General features: G+C 40.8%; 1 protein-coding gene across 1 annotated transcript in view; it reads right to left on the bottom strand.

The window, feature by feature from the left end:
* CSMD1 (CUB and Sushi multiple domains 1) overlaps positions 1-27,955 on the bottom strand; it is a 998,673-nt gene that overhangs the window by 351,324 nt on the left and 619,394 nt on the right. The window contains exons 6-7 of the mRNA XM_081189289.1: positions 17,753-17,865; positions 3,987-4,064 (exon numbers count right to left, since the gene is read on the bottom strand). Of these exons, the coding sequence (XP_081045415.1) occupies positions 3,987-4,064; positions 17,753-17,865 (191 nt within the window). The remainder of the gene's footprint in view (positions 1-3,986; positions 4,065-17,752; positions 17,866-27,955) is intronic.

Genomic DNA, 27,955 nt, shown 5'->3' with positions numbered 1-27,955 from the left:
GGAGCAGACTGGAGTTATGGGTAATGAGTCAAAGGGTATATATTATGAAGTCTTCCTAATGCTCTTCAGGTTCAAAGGCCAATGCTCTAGCATGAGCTACTTATAACTTACAGTAAATCTCAGGGAACAGAACAATTACGTCTGAGTTCCAGCTTCCACTGCTGTATGTACTATACCAGATCAAGAAAGGTTAGGTTGTATATGTTCCTGATGGGAACCATTCCAGCAGATTTTTCAGCATTTATTAGGCCATTATTTTGTTTATATTATCTCTATATAAAGGTTTCTGAGATCCATTAGCACAACCATACACATTATAGGCTAAGCAGAAAGGATCAGACTCTGTTTGGAATGGCTCCCCATGACTTGTATGTGGAAGAATACACTAAATATAGGGTATAATTTTGGAAAGGTGAAGGGGGCTCAGAGATATAATCCTACCAACCGCTCCTGAACTTCACTTCAGCTTGTCAGGCCTGTCCCCACACTTTCACAAACCTACTATGCTGGAGGAAAACAGAAGCCAACAATTAATTCTAAGCTGTCCTGCATTGTGGATGTAAAAGAAAGTACAGGGTTTTTATTCCTCCTGATGCCTTGAACTGAAGGAATAATAAAATTCTGTTCACAGATTTTTAAGCTGATTCTCACTCTGCAATGAAGCTGTCTGTGCATGTGTGGAGCCTACTTTGATGTCTTTGGGAGGTATGGGTTTTTATACCTCATGACATGTTGTCTTGGAAGAATATAAATAAAAACATAGGAATTGCCAGACTTCCCATCTGCAATGGAGGATCAGGAACACAAGTCTGGAACACTGGGATCTAGAAATTTAGGGAGAAATTTTGGGCTGATGCATTGGCTGATGTTTTCTGTGCTTACACACATACACCTTATCTTGATAAACTGGCAGACAAGAGGGTCAGCAGTAGGGCAGGAAATCCCCACCCCAAGATTGGTCTTTTTGAGCTTTGGAGAGTTCTTGGGAAATGCCTCAGCTTTTTACGATTTTTTTCCAAATGGTTCAGACGGGGAATTAAGAGGTCTCACAGGTTTCAGGAGTAAGCAGGTTGACATTACAGTGGAACCTCGGGTTGTGAACGTGATCTGTGTGGAAGGCACGTTCACAACCCGCGTCTGCGCACACGCGTGGCACGATTTGGTGCTTCTGCGCATGTGCGAGTGCTGAAACCTGGAAGTAACCCATTCTGGTACTTCTGGGTTCGGCGCGGTCCGTAACCTGAAAACGCGCAAACCGCAGCGTTCATAACCCGAGGTATGACTGTAATTCCAATTGGGGAAAGGAAACCACATTCCTTGGGACAACTGCCTACCACTGCTCACTGCCTATCACCACTTTGCTATTACTGTACTGGCAGATTTGTATGGGTGCAATCCTTGGGATGATACACTCCAACAAGGTCTGCAGGTGCTTCTTTCATGTATCCCTGTCATCATAAATAAGGGCATTTTGCATTTGTCTGAGCAATATATCTGGGTACAGGATGAGAGAGTGAGGAAGCAAATGTCGTTGCATTTTAATGCTACAAAGCATCAGGGATTGCTATGAACTCAGCATGAATGAAGACAGAAATATATTGTTTGTAATGTCACCCTGAGCTTTTATATCCCATTGCATTACATTAGTAATAATTTCCCCAAAATGGTTAACCAATGTAAATACTGCTTTCCCCCTAATTTTCCTCATGCATCCAACACTGAATCAGCAGGGCTAACCTGTCTTAGAATTAGCTGTTTTGGCATCAACTGCTGAGTAACACAGCATGTGCCATCAATTCATCTAAATGTGTTACAGCAGATCAATACTGAATCTGTAAAGCCATTTGTTCTTTGACTCTACATGGCAAAAAACATTGCCTTAAAAATAACTCAATTTTCTCCATCTGAGACAAAACGGAACATCAACGCTATAAAAGTAAACAGGCAGCACAATGGGTCCTGCATTTGAAAAATGTTGTGTTTTTTTCCAAATGAGGTTTAAGTGGGAGTTGGTTGTTGTTGTTTTTTTGACTACAGAAAATATGTTATCTTTATAGAACATTTTCTGAATATTGTTTTTATGCAAACTGTTATAGACAGGGAAAACATGAAGTTTCACTTGCCTCCGGAGAGAAAGAGAATATGGACAAGCAATATCCTATATATTCAAAATTGAACAAATTATTAAAGAATGAGGCTGCCATCCTATACCCATTTACCAGAGAGTAAGCTCCACTGAACTGAATGGGGTTTGCTCCTGAGTAGGCATGTATATGATTGGGCTGTGAATCAAAAAGATATGACACATTAGCAATAAATAATGTAAGATCTAATCTAAATTTCCTTTACAAATGTGCCATAGGGAATGTTACACAGAATAAAACTGGCAGTCCCATCCAGATAATTTTAGCTAATGCAGTAAGCTGAAATATTATTAGCAAGCAGCTGGTCTGTGGCACAACATCTCACTTTCCCTTCATATCTTTTCTCAAAATTCACCTTTTCCATGAAGGCTCTGTTTAATCTCACACCCCCCAAATGTTGCCATGCAGTCCAAGCACATTTAGTGTTTAAATCATAGAAGAATGTCAAAATAGAGAGAGAGAGAGAAATGCTACAAAATTTGCAGTAGGGAAGTCTTACATAATCTTGAGGAGGAAACAAGGAACTAATACAAGGTTTATCTTCATTAGCTGATAGTCTGTATTAATAATTCATTTGTTTAATAGAATATATAATAGCATCATTCCTCTTCAGAAAAAATAATAATAATAGAATCTGGTCTTTGAAAAACAAATCAACAGCAGACTGCACCATAAATATTGTTAATAGCATGTCCTTTGTTCACTTTCTGTAATTAAAGACAGCATCCCAACAAGACATACTCCAAAAAAGTGGCTACCTTCAGAATTTGTAGGTTCAAATGCACACTCCAAGGGCAAGGCTAAAAACCTATAACATTTGCCTGCAAGTAACTCCCATTGAACTCAGTTTTCAATCAACCTAATTAGTATGACTATCTCTGCTTTCTGTAACATACTTCCGTGCAAAGAGTAATCCTAACACTGTGGGGCCTACAGTACCATACCTGGAAGATATACAAGTATACCAATTCTGTTTATCAAACACGTTCACTTTGCGCAACGCATCATATTTATACCATTTTCATTTTCCTTGACTATTATGCTGTACTCTTGGGTTCTCAGACACAGGGCCAAACATAGTCATACCGTTCACACTCTGGAGATACTGAGAGTCATTACATTAAGTATACTTTGAGATAACCTGCACCCGATTGCAAGGCAAATACACAGCCCCCAGATGGAAGGGAGTGGGAAAGGACCGGGAAAGAGAAGACCCACCTCATTCCCACTATTCAGTTGCCTCTGTACACCCCCCCCCCCGACCAACACACACACACCTCCTGGGTTCTCTCTCTCACTCCATTGGAGATGAATGAATCTGTCAATTTAAGTTTCTCCCAGTTTCTCATTTTTCCACTTTGAAGTTCAGTTCTTCACATTTGCTCATCAGTTTGTGGTTCGTGTTTAACGTCCTCACGAAAATTCACCAGCGTTTTAGTGTGAGAATTTCTCCCAATACGCAAATTTCTGCAGGGAATTTCATTTTTACTAAGCAGTTTTCCCTAATATAATGCATTGTTATGCTACTGAAACATGGTTGACATGGATTTTTTGGTGATAATTGTCCATAGCTTAAACTAATTGTTTTCCTCATTTACTTCCATTTTCTCTCTATCCTAATTTCATAAGAATGTGTGAAAACTGTCACTGAGCCATTTTGCTAGCCCTGTTGAAATTCCTTGGATGTTTCACACCTTCCACATTCATCTCAACATTTTTGGGTTATTTTTTTTTTTTTTTTGTCAACCTTGGTTTTAAAGCTCTGTGTCTGTGTTTTTCAGACCAAATAATCAAAAATTACCCACAAAGTCTTAGGAAAATAATTTTTTGTTAGGGACTTACAGACGGAATTCTTGTGGTTGCTGTCTTTGTTAGGTAGCATCTTGACCCCTCTTGATTTTAGTTCAATTGCCTTTTTCACTGTAAAAGAAAAAAGACAAAATGGTAGAAACACATATTGCATTCAATATTTATTTACTCAAATTTGAAGAAATGTGGATATGGGACAACAGTTTATTTTCCTATAAGCAGTGCTATTTTTTCTAGAAAAAGAAGTGCCAGAACTTACCATGAAAACCTCACTTATTCTCTTAGAATGGCAATGGCATCCACTTGAGAGGTGCCGGAACTGAGTTCCAGCTGAAAAAAAATCCCTGCCTATAAGTAAATGTATCATTTAGTCATTATTTTAAATGATTTTGTAGCGAAGTCTTTATCTCCCACAACCAAAAGTAAAGATTCCCAATTGCCCCACTACTAACTTGTTAAATGAATATGCATTTTTATATATGAAAGTGGATACAGATATTAAGCACTTAATCATAATGGAATAGAGTTCAAACATGTTTGACTTTCTTTAATTCATTGGACTGCATTTGACCCATCATGCTCAAGTTTTTCATGGTTGAGTGGCTACTGACATTCAAATTTATGTGGCATGTCCTCAACAGATCTTGAGAACCCTGAGCTTCATACTTAATCGGCCTCAGCACAAAACATGCACCAACTATTTAGTGCTAAAAATACCTTTCTTTCCAAGCAACAAGACTTTTGCCAACGAGCTTCAGTGATGACAGAGATTTACAGACACACTGACTAGACCATCAAAGTCAATGAGCATGTGGCAGTACCTTGAGCAGTTCCTATGACATGGGAAAAACCTATTTGTTGGTATTTGCTGTTGTTTGAAACTCAATAGTTGGGAGCAGCTTGAGGGAAGAAAAACTCTGGGTGGGGGAAGGGTTAAGTACTCCTACCCTTCATCCCATGGGTTATTTCTCCACTCACAAACACCACCTCTCAAACTGAGTTTTCTTGTGCCAATCAGTCTACTGTTACATGCAATCATGTGCAGTCTGGTTTTTATGTAATTGACTAACAAATATCATTAAAACTTAGTGAACTTGTGGGGGACATGCAGTCAAATCTAACACTGTGTATTATTGCAAGTTAGCATGTGAAAGGATTAAGACCATAGAGCCTGATAGGCCGACTCAGACCACAGAAACGTAATTGGTAGAGAAGGCTCTGTGTGATATAATACCCGCCTTTTCTCCTGGGAGGGAAGCAGCAAATAAGTATTTCCTGTTCCCACTCTCTCTTTGACGAACAATGCAGATGGACATCTATCTACTTGCTCCAGCATCAGGGACATGCCTGAAGGCGTTTCTGCTGCAAACACAAGTATTTTACCTGCATTTATTTTTACTGCTCTTACTGCTAAGATCAAATGCTTGACTGTGAGTAAACTATATGTTTCAAACTTACTTTTCAGTCTGTAGCCTGTTTCTTTGTCGAACAGGGTAACAAAGGGGGAGATCAGCCTAACAGCTAATTCCCATGCTCTCAATTAAACTCCATAAAATGGGATTTAAACTCTGCTCAGTTCCACATTTTTAGACACAAGTGAGAAGTGGATCCTTTTGTCCATTAACCCACACATGTGGGTCTGTAGGGAAATAATAATAATAATAATTTATACCCCGCCCATCTGAGTGGCTTCCAACCAAATATTAAAATACAGTAATATAGTTAATTATATTCCTTCACCTACCTAATAAAACCCATAACTTTCCTGTTAAAATCAGAATATCATTATGGAAAATATGGAAGAAGGATATTTGCCAATATTAAATTGGACATCAGTTTCTTAATTTTAATCGGTTAACATGGCAGGCATTTGCAGCAGGTCACTTTTTGCCTGCATATCAAAGTGCCACACTCTAATAAAGCTTTATTGAAATGATTCAAGTATGTTCCATTAGAAAGCCATGGAAATCAGACAAGTCTGGGGTTTTGTTTTTGTTTTTTAATCATGCTGGCAGTTTCTGTCAACGTGTTTGAAGTGTCTCAACTGGTATTAATGTTCTCATTATTGAATTTCATAGGAGACATAAAAGCATTATTGCCTTTTTATGTTGTTCTGTCTGTGAGAGACTGAGAGGGTGAGAAATTACAAGACTTCAACAAATTTCCCTCCTCAACAATCGTCTGGTTTGTCTATTGCAATGTGAGACACTCAATTTTTTAATTATGTGTGTTCATAATTATCTCCCGAGTAGTACTGGGGACTCGTGCACTTCTTGCTGTGTGACAATTTACCTCAGGATTGTGCCGAAGGCAAGAGGGTCGATACAGCATCAATTCTATTTGATCTCGTGTATTGCAGAAGAACAGAAACCACCACCTGGTTCTATGTCTCCAATGATTCCAAAAGAGTTGCTGCTTTGTGGCATACAGGCCTCAGAACCACAAAGCAATGTGAGTTTGTACCAACAAAGTCCTGCAGTGAGGCTTCTCCCGCTTGGAAATGTATGATCACCCCAGAGGAGGTCCATGTGATGTCACAGTGGCCTTTGAGGTGATCATTTCCTAGTTGGAGAGGTGACGGATCATGATTCCTTTGTGAGAACAAAGAGAAACGCAGGTAAGAGTTTTCTCCACCCCATTTTAATGTAGATTGATCTCTGATTACTTTTATCTGACAATAAACACCTGCAGTCCAGATACTATTTATGCTAATGGAGTTGGATCACACCCATTGATTATATTATTTAGCTATACAAGGCCTAAGGGAACTAAGAAAAGCACACATTGGTAATCAAGAGCTTTCCCCAGAGGCCTTTACAAATGAACCTCAGGAACATGTTCCTATTTCTTTGTGATATGTGGGACAAACCCCATTTCCCAAGGGCGGAATGCCTAGAAAGTGTAAGGCAGCAGTTCTTTCAGAAGCAGCCCCTTCTTTCATAGTCACAATTGAGGGTTGGGTGGAGTAAGGGAGCTGCAACAGGGTGGAGAAGCAAGGCATGGATACATTGTGCTTGAGACATCACAAGAATGTTCAGCCAAAAGGCTTAAATGGTGCCTGGGAGGCAGCGAGGGCCTTTCTTGAGCTGTTGGGCAAGAGGCAGAGTGGAAAAAGTCCTTGGCACCAATTGATGCATTCCTAAGGTGGTCTGAGGAGGGTGGGCAGTGAATGGTGCCTGCTAAAGGGACAACCTGCCTTCCCTCCATTTGCAGCAGCACCCAGCCTCCCTTCCTCTCTCTTCAGTGTGCTTCAAATTTGCCACTAGGGGACCATGTTGGATTTTTCCCCAATTCGCATTTTGGATTACAGATTGGTTCCCCACCCCCACCCCCACTTCACTCTGAATAGCAAGACAGAGTGCTACATGATCTACTGTGTTGTTTAAATAGGTTAATCTTCTGCATCTGGGTGCTTTAGGTGTGGGAAAAGACAAAAAATGGTTTAGCCTGGTGACGCCCTTTAGGCACTTTTCAAGTGATGGGTCAGCCCCAAGGCTCAATTCCCGGACTCTTGTTCAGGGGGTGGGGTAAGGGCCTCCTTTGAGGCTGACATCTCGCATCTACCTGGGGTTCTGCAGTCCCAGAGGGTGATGAGATAAGGCCTTCTTTCTCACCTGCAAGCGTGGGTCGGCCAGTGGCTCTTGTTATCCAGTTAAGTTAGTTCCCGCCCCATAGTCATCCCCATCTGCTGATTTAAATTTAAGGTCTAAATAAAAGTCACCTGGTTCACTCCCTGCTTGTGTGTTTTCCTATTGTGGTGCAAAAACCGGCCACTAGTCCCAGGGTTGAACAGCTGAGCTTGGCAGCTGGAGGTCACAGGGCTAAATCTGCCACTCATATTTTAACCAGCTCTTCTTCCATTGAAACTTTGTGACAAGATAAGCATGTGATAACCTATCCTTTCCCCCATAGTGCTCCTTGTTAACCTAGTCTCAAGCAGGGCAATTCATTAAAGCAGCTGCAGTAGCTCCATTAGTGCTAGATATCTGCCCTCTTGAGACAAACTAGAGCCGCATTTTGAGGTTACGGATTAGGGCTGAGGTTCTCAGTGTGATGCCCATAGATACCACAGCATCCTCAGACACCTCCTGGTGCCCACAAAAAAAGCATTCCCTACCCACATTTATTACACACACACACACACAATTTGGCCTCTGGGGGGTTGTTTAGTTGTGAAAGGGTTGCTTTTGGAGATCAAGATTTAAAAAGGTTGGCGATCCCTGGGTTAGGGCAACATTTGCTTGGAAAAGCACTATAAGTGGAAATATTATTCCATATAATTTATTTTGACAGTTTATATACTGCTTAATTACAGTAGTCTCTAAGTGGTGCACAGCAAGCTCAACAAATATAATAGAGATAAAATAAAAGTATATAATAACTTTAAATACCTGCAGAAATGCATATTCCGCATGTTCCTTTTTTTACTGCACTTATTTCCAGTTGTATTAGTTGAAAGCCTTCATTCTCCTGGTTCATTTAAAACTATTACAGTTTTGCATGATTGGCTTTCTGGAAGCAGCCAAAAAAATAATTGTGCACCTAAAATGTATTAAATGTGATTATATGCCAACCATTGGAAAGGGGAGGAAGGGAGTGTGCACTTCTACAGCAGTGCCCAAATCATGTTAAAGATCACATTACAGTGTGAGAACAAAGAGAAAAGCAGGTAAGAGTTTTCTCCACCCCATTTTAATATATTTAGATTGATCTCTGATTACTTTTATCTGACAATAAACACCTGCAGTCCAGATACTATTTATGTTAATGGAGTTGGATTGCACCCATTGATTATATTATTTAACCTGGTATAAAATGTCTTATTTGCATTAGATAAAGAATCCATGATCCATTTTTTTGAGAACTTTGCACTGAAAAATATATTCAAAGCATCTAAGACAGGCTTCCTCAAACTTGGCCCTCCAGCTGTTTTGGGACTACAACTCCCATGATCCCTAGCTAGCAGGACCAGTGGCCAGGGATGATGGGAACTGTAGTCTCAAAACATCTGGAGGACCGAGTTTGAGCAAGCCTAATCTAAGATATCAAATAAAAAAATTCCTTCCTGTAGCACCTTAAAGACCAACTAAGTTAGTTCTTGGTATAAGCTTTCGTGTGCATGCACACTTCTTCAGATACACTGAAACAGAAGTTGCCAGATCCTTCTATATATTGAGAAGGTGGGGAGGGGTATTACTCAGAAGGGTGGTGGGAATCTGAGTAATACCCCTCCCCACCTTCTCAATATATAGAAGGATCTGGCAACTTCTGTTTCAGTGTATCTGAAGAAGTGTGCATGCACACGAAAGCTTATACCAAGAACTAACTTAGTTGGTCTTTAAGGTGCTACAGGAAGGAATTTTTTTATTTGGACTATGGCAGACCAACACGGCTACCCATCTGTAACTAAGATATCAAGAAAAACTGGTTGAACTTGAAAGTATTATTCTAAGCCTCGGATCAAAAATATGCACAATAAATTAAGATAATTATATTCAGCAAGTAAGTCTACAACTTAATGTTAAAAATAGGCATCTGAAATAGAAAAAAAAACTATGGAAGAGAAGTATGAACAAATTAACTAAGACATAAATAGAGCAGATGTTAATTGTGCTATTAATTAATTGTGCTGCTTTTTCAGTGGCTGAGTAATCTGATTACATAATTTTTTTGTAACTAGCAGCTATATATTTCACTAATTATTCATTTTATTACTAATTTATTGCAATGATTTGACAGAGCTTCAAACCTACTGTACTTTAAAGAAAAACCATCTTCAAAATCTTAAGTATTTGGATGTGCATGTCTAACTGATTTATTTCACTACAGAACTTCAAGGGTAAATCCAACAAATATTTAGTGTGCATTTTATGAAAGAGTTTGCCATGAGGCCCACATCACTGTTGGGATCAGGCCTGGGTTAGCAAGCTCTGATGGAGATTGAAGAAACAGAGAGGAGGGATCTCTCCTGACTTCAGTCACTTTGGAATGGAGAATAGGGATGTCAGCACTCCCTTCTTTCATTCCTAAAAAACAGGAAGTGTCAGTGGAGACTGGAGGGGTTTTTATCATGTGAGGGGGAGACTGTACTGGAGGCGGCAGCAACTGAACAGGAGCAGTCTTGCCACCTGCCGATTTTGCAAATTGGATTGGAGCAGACCAACCTGCGCCAAGGGAGAATGCACTTGCCATTCCAATATTTCTATAAGGCAGGAGAGTCTCAGAAGTGAGTGCACCATGCCTTGTATTTTAAAGCTTGGCAGGAGGAGTGGGAACTTGTTGGAACATCTTCATCCGTGTGGTGTAGTGGTTAAGAGCGGTAGACTCGTAATCTGGGGAACCGGGTTCGCGTCTCCGCTCCTCCACTTGCAGCTGCTGGGTGACCTTGGGCTAGTCACACTTCTCTGAAGTCTCTCAGCCCCACTCACCTCACAGAGTGTTTGTTGTGGGGGAGGAAGGGAAAGGAGAATGTTAGCCACTTTGAGACTCCTTTGGTTAGTGATAAAGTGGGATATCAAATCCAAACTCTTCTTCATCACTTCCTTCCAGTTCTGCCCGCTCCTGAACTCCTGAACTGTGCCTCATGAGCCAGGAGACTGCTACATGCCTGCATGACTCTTTTCCTGAATAATGATCTTTTTCTTACTTCCAAGTAAGAGCTTTTGTCTGTATATTTTGGGTAAAAGGAAGTACAGACTTTCCCCAGTCAAATGGTGAAGGAAGATGATCTGATTAAGCTTACACCTAGTCCTTTTATGTCAGGCATGGCCAAACTTGGCCCTCCAGATGTTTTGGGACTACAATTCCCATCATCCCTGACCACTGGTCTTGTTAGCTGGGGATGGTGGGAGTTGAAGGCCAAGTTTGCCTGTTTTATGTGAATGGTTGGCTTCTTAGCTGAAATGAACGAGGACTAAGTACACATGTAGGCACTCCATGAGTATATTAGAACACATTCTTAACTCTGGACTGGGCTGGGTGTTTACATAAGAATTGCAGTTAAGGGGGGGAGGGTTTCATCTAATGGTGCCCTTCTGCAAGTGAGAAAGAGTCTTCCCATTCACAGAAGAGTCTTTGGTTTGGTGGGGAAATCTATTAACAGAAAAGGAAGGGAGATGATTTTCCGTTTTCATTTTCACATTCGAGACCACAAGCCACCTTCCACTCTAGAGCACATTTACATAGGGTGAATGGCAAATTAACAAAAACAACAGCAACACCCCAAAACACTCCCATCTTCTTTTGCTAGCATTGTCCTCTGAACAGAATGGCACCACTTGATTGACTACAAAACTACTACGAAGCAGATATTTGGGTTTTCCAGGTTTTTGCACAAAAATGCATTTTACCATAGTGTTTGTTTCTTTTTTCCCCCTGTGCAATTTTTCTCCACTGAAGATTTATTCCTACAGCTTCAATTATATTCAGTGTTTGACTTCAGGATTATCTATTTGCCGAAGCCTGAATTATTCAAAGTAGTCAAACAGAGGAGGCAGATAACTTCTGGAGCATAATGATCAAAACATGTTACGTCTCTCTGACCCATTCTCTGTTATGTGGCCACAATGCATCAAAATTAAACTTTAAACAGCGTGCGGCAGGAATCACTGGCATGCATTATAAACTTAGCCTTTCTTAACTTATGCAACTCCTTGGCTTTACTTTTAAACTTGTGGGAATGGTTGGAAGAAAGTGGTACTACAACCATAGCAACACAAGACAAGCTCAAAATAAATTCTTGAACCTTAAAGTAGTGCAGGGGACACCAGCATTATTTTTTTACCAAGAAGGAACCTCGGAAGCACTAGAACATTTGGAGGAAAGTCAGAGGCATTTGTTTTCCAGGTTCAGCTTCAAACAAGTTATCTGACCTATATGAACTTTTCACACAGGTTATGTTGAGCAAGGCAGCCTGTGCTTCAATTGCCCTTGCTGTGCAAAGTGAAAACATCAGTGGCAGATATCAAGACCTGCACTGTGACTTTCTTGAAAAGCAGCAATGGAACAACTTCCCTGATGAAATCTACTGCTGCTCCTCCTTTCCCACCTGCTTTTAGGAAGCATGTGAAGCCTATCTGTATTGTAAAATGCTTCACTGTAGAGTTTTCATTCCCTGGTGGTCTTGTTTTAATACAGCCTGATTTTTCAATACACACACACACAAAAGTCCCCTGAAGCACAAACATATGAGCCAAACCAATTCTGCACAAATAACTGTTCAGAAGTCAGGTAGAGACATGCAGGATGCTGCATTCAGAATAAGTTAAAATTCTGATTTGGAAGTATGAAGCTCTTGAAACACACCCTCAGTGGTATTTCAGTGATCTATCAGTGAAAGCAAAGATAATGGTGTACTAGAGGTTGGGTTGCCGATGGAAAATTCTAGGCCTAGTACACCATTTTATTTGTTTGTTTTTACATTTCTATACCACCCTTCATCCAAGGATCGCAGGGCAGTTTACAATATAAAAGCAGAGAAATACATAGTTTAAAAGGCCATAGATTGTTGAATTAGCCCAAGGCCTGGAAGAAGTGGAATGTTTTTGCCTGGCATGAAAGTGCCAGGCAGTCCTTCTTTTCAGACACTGTTGGGAGAGTATACTGTTTGGCTATGTGGTAGAGATCTGAGATCACTGGAATAGATACAACTAAATCTCTCTGTTGATGCCTCTGGGTCAGATCCAGACAGAGGGCGTGCTTCAACTGAATCCTTGCACAAGCAGAATGACTTCAACTTTTGAAATAGGACTTTCTCCCCTCTCTTCCCCCCATGCACTCTACACCTTCCCCACTGCTCCAGAGGGTGAAAGAAAATCCATAAAAAATAGGGGGGACAGGTGGGGGAGGAGTCCTGTTGCATAAGTGGAAGTTGGCCTGCGTACACAAGGATTTACCTAGCCTGTGTTGAATACAGTGCTTAGTCCACTCCAAAGAGACTCCCTGAAACCAATGGCATTTAGTCCTTCCCCTCTCTAGGATGGACTACATTTGGATCCTGTTGAGATAATATTGTTGTACATCTTTCTTTCAACCATAGTGCAGAAACCTCATTCTTGAATTTTTCTGTTCCCAATCTCTCTACTCAACTCATGTTCTCTTCTCTCCTCTTCACACCTTTCCCATCTATGAAGGTGCAAGTACAATCACTGTTTCCCAATAAAGCAGAAAATCACAATGGTAGCTGATTGTGTGTGTGTGTGTGTTGTGGGGGAAAGTATAAAATTGAAAATGACCTCAAATGAAGCAGTTTTATCTTGACTAGCCAGTTTCAAACTAAAGCTGAAACTTGTGTCTCAGGAGCAACCAACAATAGGTATCATTTCGCTTTCAATTAGCTTGAGGGCCTCAGCAATGTGGGAAGCAATATTGAGTAAAAGCTGAATTCTCAAGATTAAATCTTTCACTTGTAAAGATAGCCTACAACAGCACAGCCACAATGGTGCTTTAATCTCTTTTAATCAATCTTTCAAACATGTGAAACAGAATTAATCCTGCACAGCTCTTTTTTGATCAGATTGTTTGCTTAAGACCATTAGCTTTGTAATTTGTTATGATATGCTTCTTTTCCCATAAAAGTGATTATATTTAGCTCAACAAATAGATTGTACAATGAATTACCAGCCAGACAAAAGGGAGATTGCATGGTAGGAAACAATTCAAGTTCAGGTCATTTATTGTTTTGTTCTGTTTTAAAAACACATTAAAAGAGTTGCAGTTTTGAACACGAGCTGACTCAATCTTGCTGGATTTATAAGTATCTGAACTTTTTTGTGCAGCTGGTGGATATGTCACCATGTATATCAACAATTTGGTAAATTTTGATATACACAAGGTTTATATGAGACAGTCAACTTTTACTTTTTTAGTGTTGTTATGACAATGAAAACTATCAACAGGTACTTGAATATTCACAAAACATGAATCAGGACATTTGTTAAATTTGAGCCATTTTCTCATGTCTCCTGATATCTGAGTCTTCATGCTAATATGTACTGCTTCTGTGGAAAAATCTGAAAATGGTCACAGTAAAGACAAGCTAGTATAATGATTACTAGTAGGGATGGCTTTTAAGAGCCCTTCTCTAAGAGGTGTTCAAAAATCCACACTGAAGAAATTATACCTCGTTCTATTTCAGGTAATTGAGTGACTTCACTTTGTTAAACAGGGGGAGATTTAAGAGCCATCTCTGTGGTGACATCCAATTCTACTGCCAACCTAATGTCTCCATATCAACAGTTATCATTTTGGTACTAGATTAAAACTAATTAATTCACACAGGAAGATTCAGTTTTGTGAGTAAATTGCTATGTTGTTTTTAGCTGCTTTATTTGATGATGCATTTTAGTATTTATTGTTGTTTATTTTATTATTTAGTCAGGGCTTTTTTGTGTGTTTGTCCCCAGTATCCACCCTGGTATTTTTAGTTATGAAAGGTGGGTTATCAACATTTTATATAATAAGTTATCAAGAGACTGTGGAGGCAAATGAGAAGTCTGAATTTAAAAGTAGTTTGGAAATTACCATGCCATTTCCCAATTTTTAACAAAATGGCTAAGCATATTTGCAAGTCAATCTGACAGGTGGGTCTCTCCATTTTGAAACATCACTGAAAATTCAAAGCTGATGGATTCAGTCAAGAAGAGGTAATAATATAAAGAGAGAATAGTATCAACATAACCGCTGAGCAACAAGATGTAAAATATGTCACATCCTGTAAGAGGAGGGATGACTTGGAAAAGTGGGATAGTATCTCCTATACAAGCCTAACATAAACATCTGTTACGCCTGATGTTCCATTTATAATAATAATAAAAAATAACAACAACAATCACCCTACCTCCTTATTAAAAACATGGACAGGTGTTTATGTGAGGTGGTACCCATGGGGTAAGGGTCAGTTTTAACCATGCAAGCAATATCCTTCTTTTCTAGGTGAAAATATCAGAGGGTGTGGCCAGAAACAGCAACTTCACACAAATGTTTTCTACACAGATTTTGGTTTCTTAGTGACAATCACCCCCATTAAAAGGAATGAAAAATGAATGACTTTTGTGAATCAAAATGTTACTCTTCTTCAGTTTAACAACTGTAGTTTTATTTAATGGAAGGCAAATCCTCATTGCTTGTAGTGTGGCTTTCTGGCAAATAAATATGCTTAGGACTGCAGCTGATGTTAAATGAAACTGTACGTGCGAATTTGTAAGTATAACTAATTACTAACTCCAGGTGTATAAACAAGTGACTTTCCCTTGTTTTCTTTCCACTTTAATCACAAAAGTTGATTTTAGGCAAAGATTTATCAGGTAGGAACAAAATCAATAAACATTCCATTTTAGAAAAATTGCTTTTTGATAAATATCCTTGTGGACATATAGAAAAAGTGACAACACTAAAGCTCTACTTTTCTCATAAAACAGAAATCTAATAAAGATGCCCACAAAGAAACATCCAGCAGTCTGAATAGTGTGCTTTTTCTGAGAGCTGGGAAACGAGTCAGATTTCTGAGTGTTGAATCATGAAGATCTAGTATACTAATATAACAAAAAGTATATAATTGATTGCCATCAATGCAGGAAATCATTAAGGGAGCTCTCTCATATAACTATTATTTGTATCCTGCACTTCACTGCCAAGCCCAATTCTCTAGTTGGTCCTTGTCAGGATCGGAGCAGCAGAGCCTTATGCTACTTGGGCTAGTATTGAAATTATGTATGGATACAGCACTCCCAAGTGGGTGGGCTGAATTCAACTAAATAGTTAAAACGATTGGGAGCCAGAGCAATGAGTCCTGATAGTACAATGAGGCTTTCTTCCATCTCCTGCCCCCCGTTGGCTCTGTGCAGTTGGGAAAACACCCAGAACAGTGCATGAGGGGAGGGGAGGGGAAGAGAGAAGAGGTTGTTCCATCCAGCAGCACAAATGCTAGCATTGACCAAGGACAACTCCTTAGTGTTACTTTAAATCCCACCCATAATTTTTGTACACAAGACTTGGATGGAAAGTTGCATTGAAAAAATTGGGGAAGTCCAACTTTCAATGGCTGCCTTTTTTCTCTTCTTGGATTATTTTGCAAAGTGTGCATTAGGTCAGTTTGTCTTTGAATGTGAACTGGGTCTTCTTCTTTTTACCATTCCTACAAGTGGGTTACCCAAATCACTTGAATTAAGTCCAGTTGGCCATGGTTATTTTGGATCAGCAACAGACCACTCGTGTGAATGCAGGTTATCTTATGAGGAAGACAGTATTTGTTCTCTAGGATTTTGTGCCATGTTACAATTCAGATTCATATAAGCACCACCTTAGATGAATGGAAATGAAGTTATCATTCTGTGTCATTCTTCCATTTTAAAATAGCCCCTCTGGAATAAATTTACTTTTGTTAAATCAAAGTTTATCCTTTATTTTGTGTTTCAGTGGAGACAGATTTATTTAAGAATTTAGCTTCTGTTTAAGTCACCATAATATTGAATAAATTAAAAGGTATACCATAAGGAGAAGCACCCAACTCCCCCACCCCAACGTTTTTAAATTACAAAATTTGAAAAGCTTCATCTATCAGAACGTGACATGGCATGATCATTCCTCCTGTAGTGTGAATGCTGCACAAAAGGCTATGCATCTTCTCCAATAGCCTTAATCTACGTGCTCAAGTTCATGCTATAGCAAATTGATGCCCAAGCATCCAACTGCTCACTCCTTAAATGATCAAAGCCCTTGCAACAGAGGCTCATGTTTATTGCAATTATTCAATCTGAACGTAGCAGAGAAATCAGGTGCTCCCCACGCTCTAGCAGAGCATCCTTTTCTGCTGGGAACTTGTACTGTAAGTCTAAATCTCAGCTGAGAAATTGACTCTCTCTCTCTCTCTCTCTCTCTCTCTGTGTGTGTGTGTGTGTGTGTGTGTGTGAGTGTGTGTGTGAGAGAGAGAGAGAGAGAGAGAGAGAGAGAGAGAGAGAGAGAGAAAGAGAGAAAGAGACTTTTGTCAAGAAAGCCCTCACATGTACCATCAGTTTCCAACTGGAATTCTAGGGCTCATAGTCCTAAGTAGGAAGAGACAGTCTGCCAAGCCCTGGAGAACACTTTCTACCTTGGATAGCACCACTAGTTCAGTAGGTGGTATTCAACAAAGTGCTTCTGCTAACAGAAGGACTTTTGGCTGGGCAATGGAACTCCCCGTCCCTCACCTCTCCCTGTGTGCCCCACGAATCTGTTTTGGGGGTTCTCAGAACCCTCTGGAACAGATTTGGGGAGGACGCAGGGCCACATGGAAGGAGCTCCATTGTGGAAGCAGAAATCCTTGCACTCCAATAAAAATTTAACTGGACACTGCCCAGTGTTTGCAACACCATTATTATTTGAAGTTGCTATTTAAACAATGTCAAAGAACCCAAGACAATTAAAGGCATAACGGGGAAGGGAATTTAAAATGGGTTTAAAGAAACCCACATAGTAGACATCTTAAATAATAATAATAAAATGTCTGGTCTAAAACAAAAGGGTTAACCGTGTTGGCAAGGCAGCAATCCAGGAGGGACATATAACCGTATATGTCATGGTAACTAACTTCAAAAGAAATACAGCAGCAATCATGGGGCTATTAAACAGATTTCAACTGAGACCAATATTTTTGAGTGGCAAGGACTGTGATTCCAAGCTGGAAGGGACTTGGCTCTTGGCTGTTTATCCCCCAAATGTACAGTGTCTAAATAAAACATTTTCACTACCATGACTTCTTTTAGATTTTTTTTTGGGGGGGCATGGAATAGATTTCTACTGACAGTTCCCTATGTAATTCTTACCTTGAAACTGGGCATTAAATCCTTTCCGCCTGTGATTACTGTCAGAAGTGAAATGGAGCCGTAACCAGTTTTTGCTGCTGATAACAGGAGAGGGAAGATTCATGCCAGTCAACCTAGGGAGGGGGAAAAAAAAGTGGCATTGAAAAGTGAAGCAAAAATTCATTAGGCTCATTACTGCGTGCATGTGAAGATAATGCATACGTAGTATTAATAAAGATATACAATTAAATACAGCAGTCTGGACATATTATACTTAATCTCTATCATAATGGACTATGCTGACACTGCTTTTCTTTTTTATGAAAGGTTTTACACAGAAGCCACATATACATTTCATGCCATACAGAAGTAGAGTTGATGTATGGGCAATTTGAGCTTTCCAATACCTCTCAAAACAACAGGTTTTTACCTGTTGTTTACATATAATTACATATACATTTTCAGACATTTTTACTGTAGTAGTAAAGCAATCAGAGTGATTACATCAAGCTGACTGTACGTAAGTCATTCAACCACCCTCACCCCCATCAATAAGCACATTGTGTTATGCAACAGTTATCTTTATGGGTCAAACATTCATATGGAGAATGCCTAGGAAAACAGGTCAAACTTGAAAATTAAGGGATACTGAGTGACTTCTTTTCCAAGAGGAACACAGTCCTGCTCTTATTGTTGAGTGTCCAACACAACAGTCTTTGTACCTCAATTCAATATATCCCCAGAGTATGTGTGCAGATAGTCCTTGCACCAGCATGCTCACTTCCTGAAGCATCATCTCTCCTCATTATAATGAAGCACTAATCACACCTCAGTCGGTAGAGCATGAGACCCTTAATCTCAGGGTTGTGAGTTTCAGCCCCACGTTGGGCAAACCATTCCTGCATTTGCAGAGGGTTTGATTAGATGACGCTTCTAGTCCCTTCCAACTCTGTAATTTTATAATTCTATGATTCTAACAACTGTAGCAGTCCTTTGCCCACACAGTATAAAGGTGATTGGTGAAATGGGTGTGTCCAATGATGGGGGGGAGCTGAACCTATACAGTTGGAGAAACAAAGTTTAAATTTAAATTTAAAACTTTGGGTTGGATCCAGAGCAGCTGTCTCCATATAATAAGCCACCTTCATCAAAAGAAGCTGCTGATAAAATGCATTATCCAACATACAATGTTACCATCAAATATTATATGGTCACAGCTGTGGTCCTTTGTAAAGGGTGAGATGGCTGAATCACATTCCACAATTACATAGAGAAATTGAGGGGGGGAAGCATAAATTCTACAGCTTAGAAAATTGTTCTAAATAGGGTGGTTAAGTCCAGCCTGTTAATAAGAACATTGTTCCACTTGTTGGCACCAATTTTTCTGCTTACCTTGAGGAGAAAATAGCTCACATTCCCTGTACTTGATGCCACAGTTAAAGCAAATGATGGCAAGATCCCCAGAGCACCATCTACCCACATCTTGTGAGATCGGTTTTGAGTTGCAAACCTGAGAATGTGGACAAGACATTTGCAGTGATCTGGCTGATTCTTGCCCATCTTGGCTTGTGCGATCTAGTCAAGGAGGGCTTGACAGAGTGGTTCCAGGAAATGGCTAACAATTCTCTGCAAGAGGGGTGGAGCTGACCACTTCAATGGAAGTAGCAACCTCCTGGACCCAAAGGTATTAGATAACTACTACTCAGTTGGTAGCTGGGCAGCTGCACTAAATCTTTTTCAATCCCGTTTCTGGCTGCTTCAGCCCAGAAGTTGCCTCTGTCCTCCTGAATATGGGCCTTTATTGTCATAGCCCCGTCCAAGTCCCTTTGAGAGCAGAATCCACATACAAAGTCAGACAGTCCAGAGGTCAGAGGGTCCAGGTGATCACAGAACCAAGGATCTAGTCCAGAGGTCAGGAAGTCCAGATGGTCACAGAGCTAAGGATCCAGATGGAGAGCAGGAAGCAGCAGTGCAGGGCCAGGAACTACAGGCATTTTTTTCTAGCATCTGACTGCTGCTTAGGAAAGACTAAGCCAGCTGGTACTCATCAGTGCCTTCTCCTTTGTGAAGGCTGATCAGTTTCAGGTGGAGTCACTCTGCCTTCACCCACTTCAGGCTGCTGTTCAGCAGGCAAAGATGACTCCTGGCCCATGACATTTATCATGAGAAGTGGAATGCCACCTTGATGGTTGTCTATGATCCCTTGGTGGCTTTTGATATTGTGGACAATGGTATACCCTTCTGGAGAGACTCTGTCAGTTGGGGGTAATATGTGACAATGGGTCCACTCCTGTCTTCAGATTTGCTACCACTGTTTGGCACAGTGGCAATTGTGTTGTGGGGTTCAACAGGGTTCTGTCTTGTCTCTCATCCAATTTGATACCTTTAGGATGGGGGGAGTCATCTGGGGATTAGGAGCAATGTTCCATCAGTATGCTGATGACACCCACATCTATCTCTCCATTCCATCTGAACCAGGAGAGACAGATGTGCTGGGGCCAGTGTTGAGATGTTTGGGGGTTCAGGTGTATTAAGTGAGTTGGCAAACCTGTAGCAAATTGTCTCTGACTACAGAAAACCAGAAATAAAATATTAAACCACCACCAAAGCTAAAAGGTATGAAAGGTCACACTGTCCCCACAAGCTTAAGACGGCTTTGCATTACTTCCTTCAAGAGCAGACTGCCCTCCATTTTTTGTCTTCCTATCTGACCAAGAAGCCTACTCATCAGGTGTTGGGAAAAATTAGCCAACCAGGCCACCCACCACCTCACACCAGTTTTCATCCTCCTTTAAGAGACAGCCTCTGCCTTCTTTTGCTGCCTGTAACCCATATAAGCCATCAGGAAGAACCTGCAGGTTTGCAGCCCTTTATCAGCTGCAGCTGCAGGTTACTTACTCATGAGCAAGCAGCCAACCTAGCATCCTTTTTGTCACACTTGTCCCTACCGAGCCTTGCTTTTGATTACAAGCTAATGCTAACAGTGTGCCTTGCAACCATGGCTTACTTCCTTTCAATTAAAAGCATGTCCTTGAGGGAGTAAATAAGATTAACACATCTCCCTCTTTGTCAAATACGGCTCGGTCCATCAAACATTCACCCTGCAAGCAAAAACACTGATCTGACTTGACTCTGTGCTGTGGAAGCTAATTCACCTCTCGGTGTCTCTGTTTCTCTTCATCTCCTGCTGGTATAAAATGTACAAATTTCCTTCCTTCTTTCTTAACCTAGGGTACTTTTGCTTACTATGTACTTGGCACTGTGGTTAATATAATGAAGTCATGACCTCCTTTGGGACTTACTGAAACCAATTCACAAATACATAAACCCTGACACGATTAAATAATGTAATAAATCATCTACATAGACTGTTTGCATGGCAAAGCCTAAGATAAAACAGGATTTTCAAAGGAAAACCCTTAACAGTGCTGTGCTTGGAAGATGGAACCCTATTATCATAATGTCCTTCATTTTGTGTCCACATTGGCCACAATGACTGCATCTATGATGTCTCCACCCCAGCCCCCACTTCTTATACATTATGCTTTGTTATTTTGTGTTTACAGTATATTACAAAATTATGTTTAGTGGGCCCAAAGGCATTTCTGGCCACACATAACAATATGTTCAAACTGTCAGAACTTTCTGTGTGCCCTGATCCCTTTTATGGCTGCTTTCCCAGGACCAGGGAATTATTCTGCAGATGTTTTCCTCTACTTTCCTTTAATGATATGCCCAATACGAAATCTATCTGTAAAGGGCAGACAGAAATAACACAGGTCAGAGGAAAATGCATAAAAATAACGCAGGAGAGTATTATGCAGTATTTCATAGACTCATAGGATTTATTTATGCAATTTATATTCCACCTGTGAAAGGAGTAGACAAGGTGGAAAATACAAAAAATCAAAACAAATTAACTACACTGTACAGCATAAACCCAAGACCTTACTTTTCTCAAGTCTATGTAACGTATTATATTAACATAAACTAGGCTGAATTGACTAAAGGAAAGGAAAGAAGCACAAGAAAGTAAGTTAGTCAGTTAGATCTACACCTTCCTCTTCCTTCCAAAGCAGCCCAGGGCAGCAGCAGGTTCCCTCTAGATCTCAGGAGGAACCACCAACTTTGTGGAAGAAAAGGTCCAGGTGACGAGGGACTGCTCCTGGCCTGGGAGTTTCACTACTCCATTTCCCAGCAATCTGCCTTATACTGAGTCGGACCATTGATCCACCAAGCTCAGTATTGTCTACACTGACTGCTATGAGCACACCAGGCTTTGGGACAAGGGTCAGTCCCATCCCTGTCTGAAGATGCTGGAGATTTAACCTTAGACCTTCTGCATGCAAAGCCACTGAGCTACATCCTCCTCCCTGGAAAAGACAGGCACTGGGTGCCAGGACATCTCTTATCCCCGGAGAAGGAAGCAACAAGTGCCCTTCAACTCCTATGTTTAGTCTCATCCTTTTCCTACTTCCATTCCCTGGTGATGCTCCCAGCTGCTCCTCCATGTATTTGACTGGAACAGTGTCACTCTCCTGAGAGGCTCAGCTGGTGCGCTCTCTCTTTTCTTTTTGGCATCAAGCGCAGACCTTTGAGATCTGTTTTAAATTAATTTTTAATCCCCCCCCCCGCTCTGCTGTGTCATTTTAAAGTTATCTGATTTTACTCTAACTTCGTTTCTGATGTATGTTGCTCTGAAAGCCCTTGACTGAGGAGCAAGCACATACAAATACATAAATATATACATTAAAAAAAGAGGTGTGGGCCACACTGAAGAAGCTTACAGCTTGGTGCATGTGCCTATTGGGTTTTGCTCATGCGTTTCCTTTATAGTTGTGTCTCACTAGAACACACGTTGGATATTAAGAACTCACAGGAGTTTTAGAAACAGTGCAGAAGATAGAATGGTCATTATCTGTTGTTCCAGGACTGTTGGTAGCATTCTCTCCATGAGTCAGCAATAAATATCCCTATTTTTAAGTTACTGAGGAAATATATGATCTGTCTGTTCATAGATTGGAGGGGTTTCATACTTCTCCATTTTTTTATTTTTTATTTTACTCCCTTCACATATAAAACTGGTACACCAGGAAGAACTTTCACCTAGAATATCTTTCTCCAATATGCTTGGTCTGTAGCTGGAAATTTAGTTTCATTTTAAATAACAGTAAGGGAGTATTTGGGACGTGGGTGGCGCTGTGGGTAAAACCTCAGCGACTAGGACTTGCCGATCGCATGGTCGGCGGTTCGAATCCCCGCGGCGGGGTGCGCTCCCACTGCTCGGTCCCAGCGCCTGCCAACCTAGCAGTTCGAAAGCACCCCCGGGTGCAAGTAGGTAAATAGGGACCGCTTACTAGCGGGAAGGTAAACGGCGTTTCCGTGTGCTGCGCTGGCTCGCCAGAGCAGCTTCGTCATGCTGGCCACGTGACCCGGAAGTGTCTTTGGACAGCGCTGGCTCCCGGCCTCTAGAGTGAGATGAGTGCACAACCCTAGAGTCTGTCAAGACTGGCCCGTACCAGCAGGGGTACCTTTACCTTTACTAAGGGAGTACTTAAACGCTGACTCTCATCCTCCCCCCACCCCCACCTCATAATTTAATTGACAGTCCATTTACAGTGGTTTAGCAATATTGAGGGCTTGAGAAGGTTGTGCTGAAATTCACAGACACGTTTGATATTAAACGTTCTACGGGTTTTGTATCTAGGGGGCAGGGAGAACTGCTCGAGGAACACTGGGGCAGATGTGTTGCTATATGTAGAACCAAGTTGCATGTCAAATATTTTGTGATGAGTTGTAGTGAATTCCTGCAATTTTATTTTTCTGATGTCCTGGTGATGTGGTGGTAGGGTTTTAAAAACTTTTGCCCCTTTCATCTCCTAGCATGCTGGACTTTGTTGGACTGGAATATGTGACATTTGCCTATGGTCATTGCCATGACTTCTAAAAGCAGCAGACCACATTTATGCACAAACCCTATGCCAAGATTGAAAACCAGAGGTTTCTTCTGAAGTTAATAATTAGTATATTTCCATCAGCCAGTGAAGGACTTAAGTAATAAATTAAACTTCAACCTGCAAATAGATACATGTATATGAATTATTCAAACATGTATACATTAGACAGAAACTTCAAGGAGTAAAATTGTGTTCCTTATTAAATCTATGTCATTCCCTCTTTCAGAGGAAGTGAAGAGTCTGTCTTTGAAGCTCTCATTAGACTGTCAAAGGGATAAATCTGCAGTTATCTTATTAAAATCTGCCAACTTAGCCAGATTTGCCACTCAAACAACTGATTTATTAAAATACCTTATAATTTGCCAACTTATTTAACTGGAATTTTCCATAAATACATATATGCCATTTGACAAAAATGAAAAAGCACTCCCTTTCCCCTTACTTACATGGACATGATTGGAAATAGGGATGATTTTACTGAACATATAAACAAAGGAATTTTATATCTGTATGGCATCAAATGGAATTTAAGTGAACTAACAGCATTCTGGGCCCCCATTATCACATGCCTGATTGGTGTCTGTGCCTGCATAGTAATGGCTATATCTGATGAAGTTCTGTAAACATATGGGTCGATTTTTCTTTGGGATATTGCTGTTAATGGGGGTGCCATATCTCAGTGTTAAGAGTACATGCTTTGTATGGAAAGGGTCCTATGTTAACACCATGGCATCTCCAGGTAGGAGCCCCTTGCCTGAAACCCTGGAAAGACACTGCAAACCAGTGTAGATAATGCTGAGCTAAATAAGGGAAATGAGTGGCACTGTGGGTTAAACCACAGAGCCTAGAACTTGCCAATCAGAAGGTTGGCGGTTCAAATCCCCGCGACGGGATGAGCTCACGTTGCTCAGTCCCTGCTCCTGCCAACCTATCAGTTCGAAAGCACGTCAAAGTGCAAGTAGATAAATAGGTACCGCTCCGGCGGGAAGGTAAACAGTGTTTCCGTGTGCTGCTCTTGTTCGCCAGAAGAGGCTTAGTCATGCTGGCGACATGACCCGGAAGCTGTACACTGGCTCCCTCAGCCAATAAAGCGAGATGAGCCCCGGAACCCCAGAGTCACCCACGACTGGACCTAATGGTCAGGAGTCCCTTTACTTTTACCTTTAAATAAGCCAATGGCCTGCTACAGCATGAGGCAGTGTCCAATGGAAGAATATAGGTTGCAAGTGTGGAGCCCTACCAGGTGAACTAGGCCCCGAGTTTTAAGTCAAGACAGATTTTGCTATTATGTCAAATTTCCATTTCACTAAAATAAAAATTCTCAGTTATATTACTGCAACACTTCCTCATCCCTTTTGCTTAATATATTAATGAAAAATTCCACAGTATTAAACAGGCATGAAGCCACTCGATATATTGAAGTCATGATGGTCAAGCCTAATATGCTGGCAACTGTCATTATCACCCAACAAGACTGAGCAGGAATGTATACAAAGCTGAGAAGTGGACAGGACAACATCTTATATAACAATTAGTGGAAGAAGGATTTTTGTTATTATATGAAGAATGAATGGTACTCAAATATCTAAAAGTCTGGATGTGAAGGTTACTGTTAAAAAGAAGAGCAAAAGCAAGAGTCAGGATGGGGGATTTGTTTGGTTTGCTTTTTTGCAATAGACCAACCCAAGCTGACACTCAAGATTTACTGTGGATCAGAACACAACTCCCAGCTGGATCACACACTTCTCTAATTTTGCAATGCATAAAGGTAGCACAAAATATGTATTTTGTATTGAATATTCACATAACATGCATTGTATTATGGATGAAAGTATTGAAGACTGTATTTTATGTGTTCAAATGTGTATTTTACAAGTGCATACAAAATGTATATACCATATTTTCCCGTGTATAACACGCCCCCATGTATAAGACGACCCCTATTTTTGGGGACTACAAATTAAGGAAAGAGTTGTGAAACTTTTTTGGGGGGGGATTGCCCAGAGTTGTTGAGCATTTTTTGGGGGGGGGATTGCCCAGAGTTGTTGAGCTTTTAACGAAGCCACCAATCGTCTGCCCGTTCACCAACAGCAGCCATAAATTGTGCGCCCATTTGCCCCAGCAGCCCTTGCCTCAGACACCAATCACCCGCCCAATCACCGTGAAAAATCTCCTGCTTGCAGCTGATGCCAATCGCCCGTCCCCCCTCTGCACTATCCATGTACAAGACAACCACTGATTTTTAACATTATTTCTTAATTTAAAAAACCCTTGTCTTATACACAGAAAAATACGGTAATTTAAATGTGGACTTTCCACGAAAAATTCAAAATAATCTGCACAAAATAGGACAAAATGGAACCATGCTGAAGTGTTCACAAGACTGATGCGGGATGGAATTAGTTGGTCATCCTATCACTAAACGAGACTTCTGTTGCTGGCTTTTGAACGGAATGCCACAATCCAGTTTTCAGTTGAGGTGCATGGGACCATAAAATGTCTTCCATTTGGGACTCTGCCTCATCATTAAGCATCTATTCTGAATCAGAGAAACATAGGGTTTCTGTACACATAGTACATGTACAGTAATACCTCCGCAATCGTCCGCCTTGTCTAGTGTCCATTCCAGCAAACATCCATGGCAAACCCGGAATTACCGGAACAGGTTACTTCCACGTTTGCCACTCATGTATGCGCAGAAGCACTAAATTGCACTTTGCGCATGCACAGAAGTGCAAACCGCTCCGTGCGCGTGTGCAGACGCGGCGCTTTGCCCTGCATCCTTTTCGGCTAGCGGCTGGGGCTCCGGAATGGATCCCAGCCGCAAAACAAGGTATGACTGTATCTCTCAGATAACCCAAAAGAAGTTATGTACAAAAAATCATAACTCTTAACTGATTCTGGCATAGTGGCATGCTAAATATTCACGAAGTCGAACAATACTTCAAGAATAGAGTTACTATCCAAGTTACACAATATAAAGACAATACTTGCAATATCCAAGTTAAAACTGCTTCCTCAAAAGTTAATTACTTCTCTGCAGCTGACATTTGGATACAATAGGACATTACATGTCTAGAGCTTTGTTGATGTATGGCTTCCATTGGCCAATTCGGGTGGAACTTTAAGCTTGAGGACATAACAGATCAATTAAATGTTTATTGTTTAGAGGAATTATATTAGTCTCCAGGTTCTTAAGTTGCATGTGGCTTGTCTTGGCTCTGCATGGAGTTCTTCCTTTGGGAAAGGATGTGTGTGTCAATTCTTACAAATCAAAGTAAGGGGAGGAGTGCCCCCAGTCAGGGAGGAAAATCAGTGAAGAGCACAGACAGTTAAATCTTCATTTGTTCTACTAGAAAGCAAGTGTAAGTGAGGGAATATATATTCAAGCCACCACCACCCCAAAAAAACTTTTCTACTCAAAGATCTTGCTGATAACAATAACGTTTTAACAAAGTAAAAGATATTGAAGGCATTATTATTATTATTATTATTATTATTATTATTATTATTATTATTATTATTACGTTCAGTAATTCATATCCTAGCTGACACACGTCTCAGCTGGTAGTGTTCCACCTGCTGTACATCAACAGAATCCCTGTTCTCACTCAATGACCCACCCCAAATCTGTGTACAGTGGTACCTCGGGTTACATACGCTTCAGGTTACATACACTACAGGTTACAGATTCCGCTAACCCAGAAATATTACCTCAGGTTAAGAACTTTGCTTCAGAATGAGAACAGAAATTGTGCAGTGGCAGCACGAGGCCCCATTAGCTAAAGTGGTGCTTCAGGTGAAGAACAGCTTCAGGTTAAGAATGGAACTCCGGAAGGAATTAAGTACATAACCAGAGGTACCACTGTCTTCAGTCAGGTGATGACTGGACAGGGCACCTGGATAGCAAGTGGGCAGAAGATGACATCACAAATGCCACCTTCGTGTTTATCACAGCTCACCTGCTGCTGCACCAAAAAACCTTGTTGGACAGAGTTGGGACACTTTAACATTATCTATCTCATCCAACATCACTCATCGTATTTCCATCAAACAGATCACCAAATCCTGGAATAGCAGGATGGCTAGCAACTTCATGTTTAGCAGCACTAGCTCCTTGACAGTCAGAGGGCTGTTGACAGGATACCCAGGGTATTTCTGGCTGAGAGCAGAAAAGGGAAAGAGCCAACTATCGTATCCCATCTTGCATTATCTTTTTTCTTTTTCTTTTTTTGGTCACATTGGTATGCAGCCCTTTGCACACACA

This window comes from Podarcis bocagei (genome assembly GCF_964188305.1).
Source record: "Podarcis bocagei genome assembly, chromosome: 3".
Classification (NCBI taxonomy): domain Eukaryota; kingdom Metazoa; phylum Chordata; class Lepidosauria; order Squamata; family Lacertidae; genus Podarcis; species Podarcis bocagei.
Note: the sequence above shows the minus strand (reverse complement) of the source record. Positions and strands in the feature narration are given on the sequence as shown.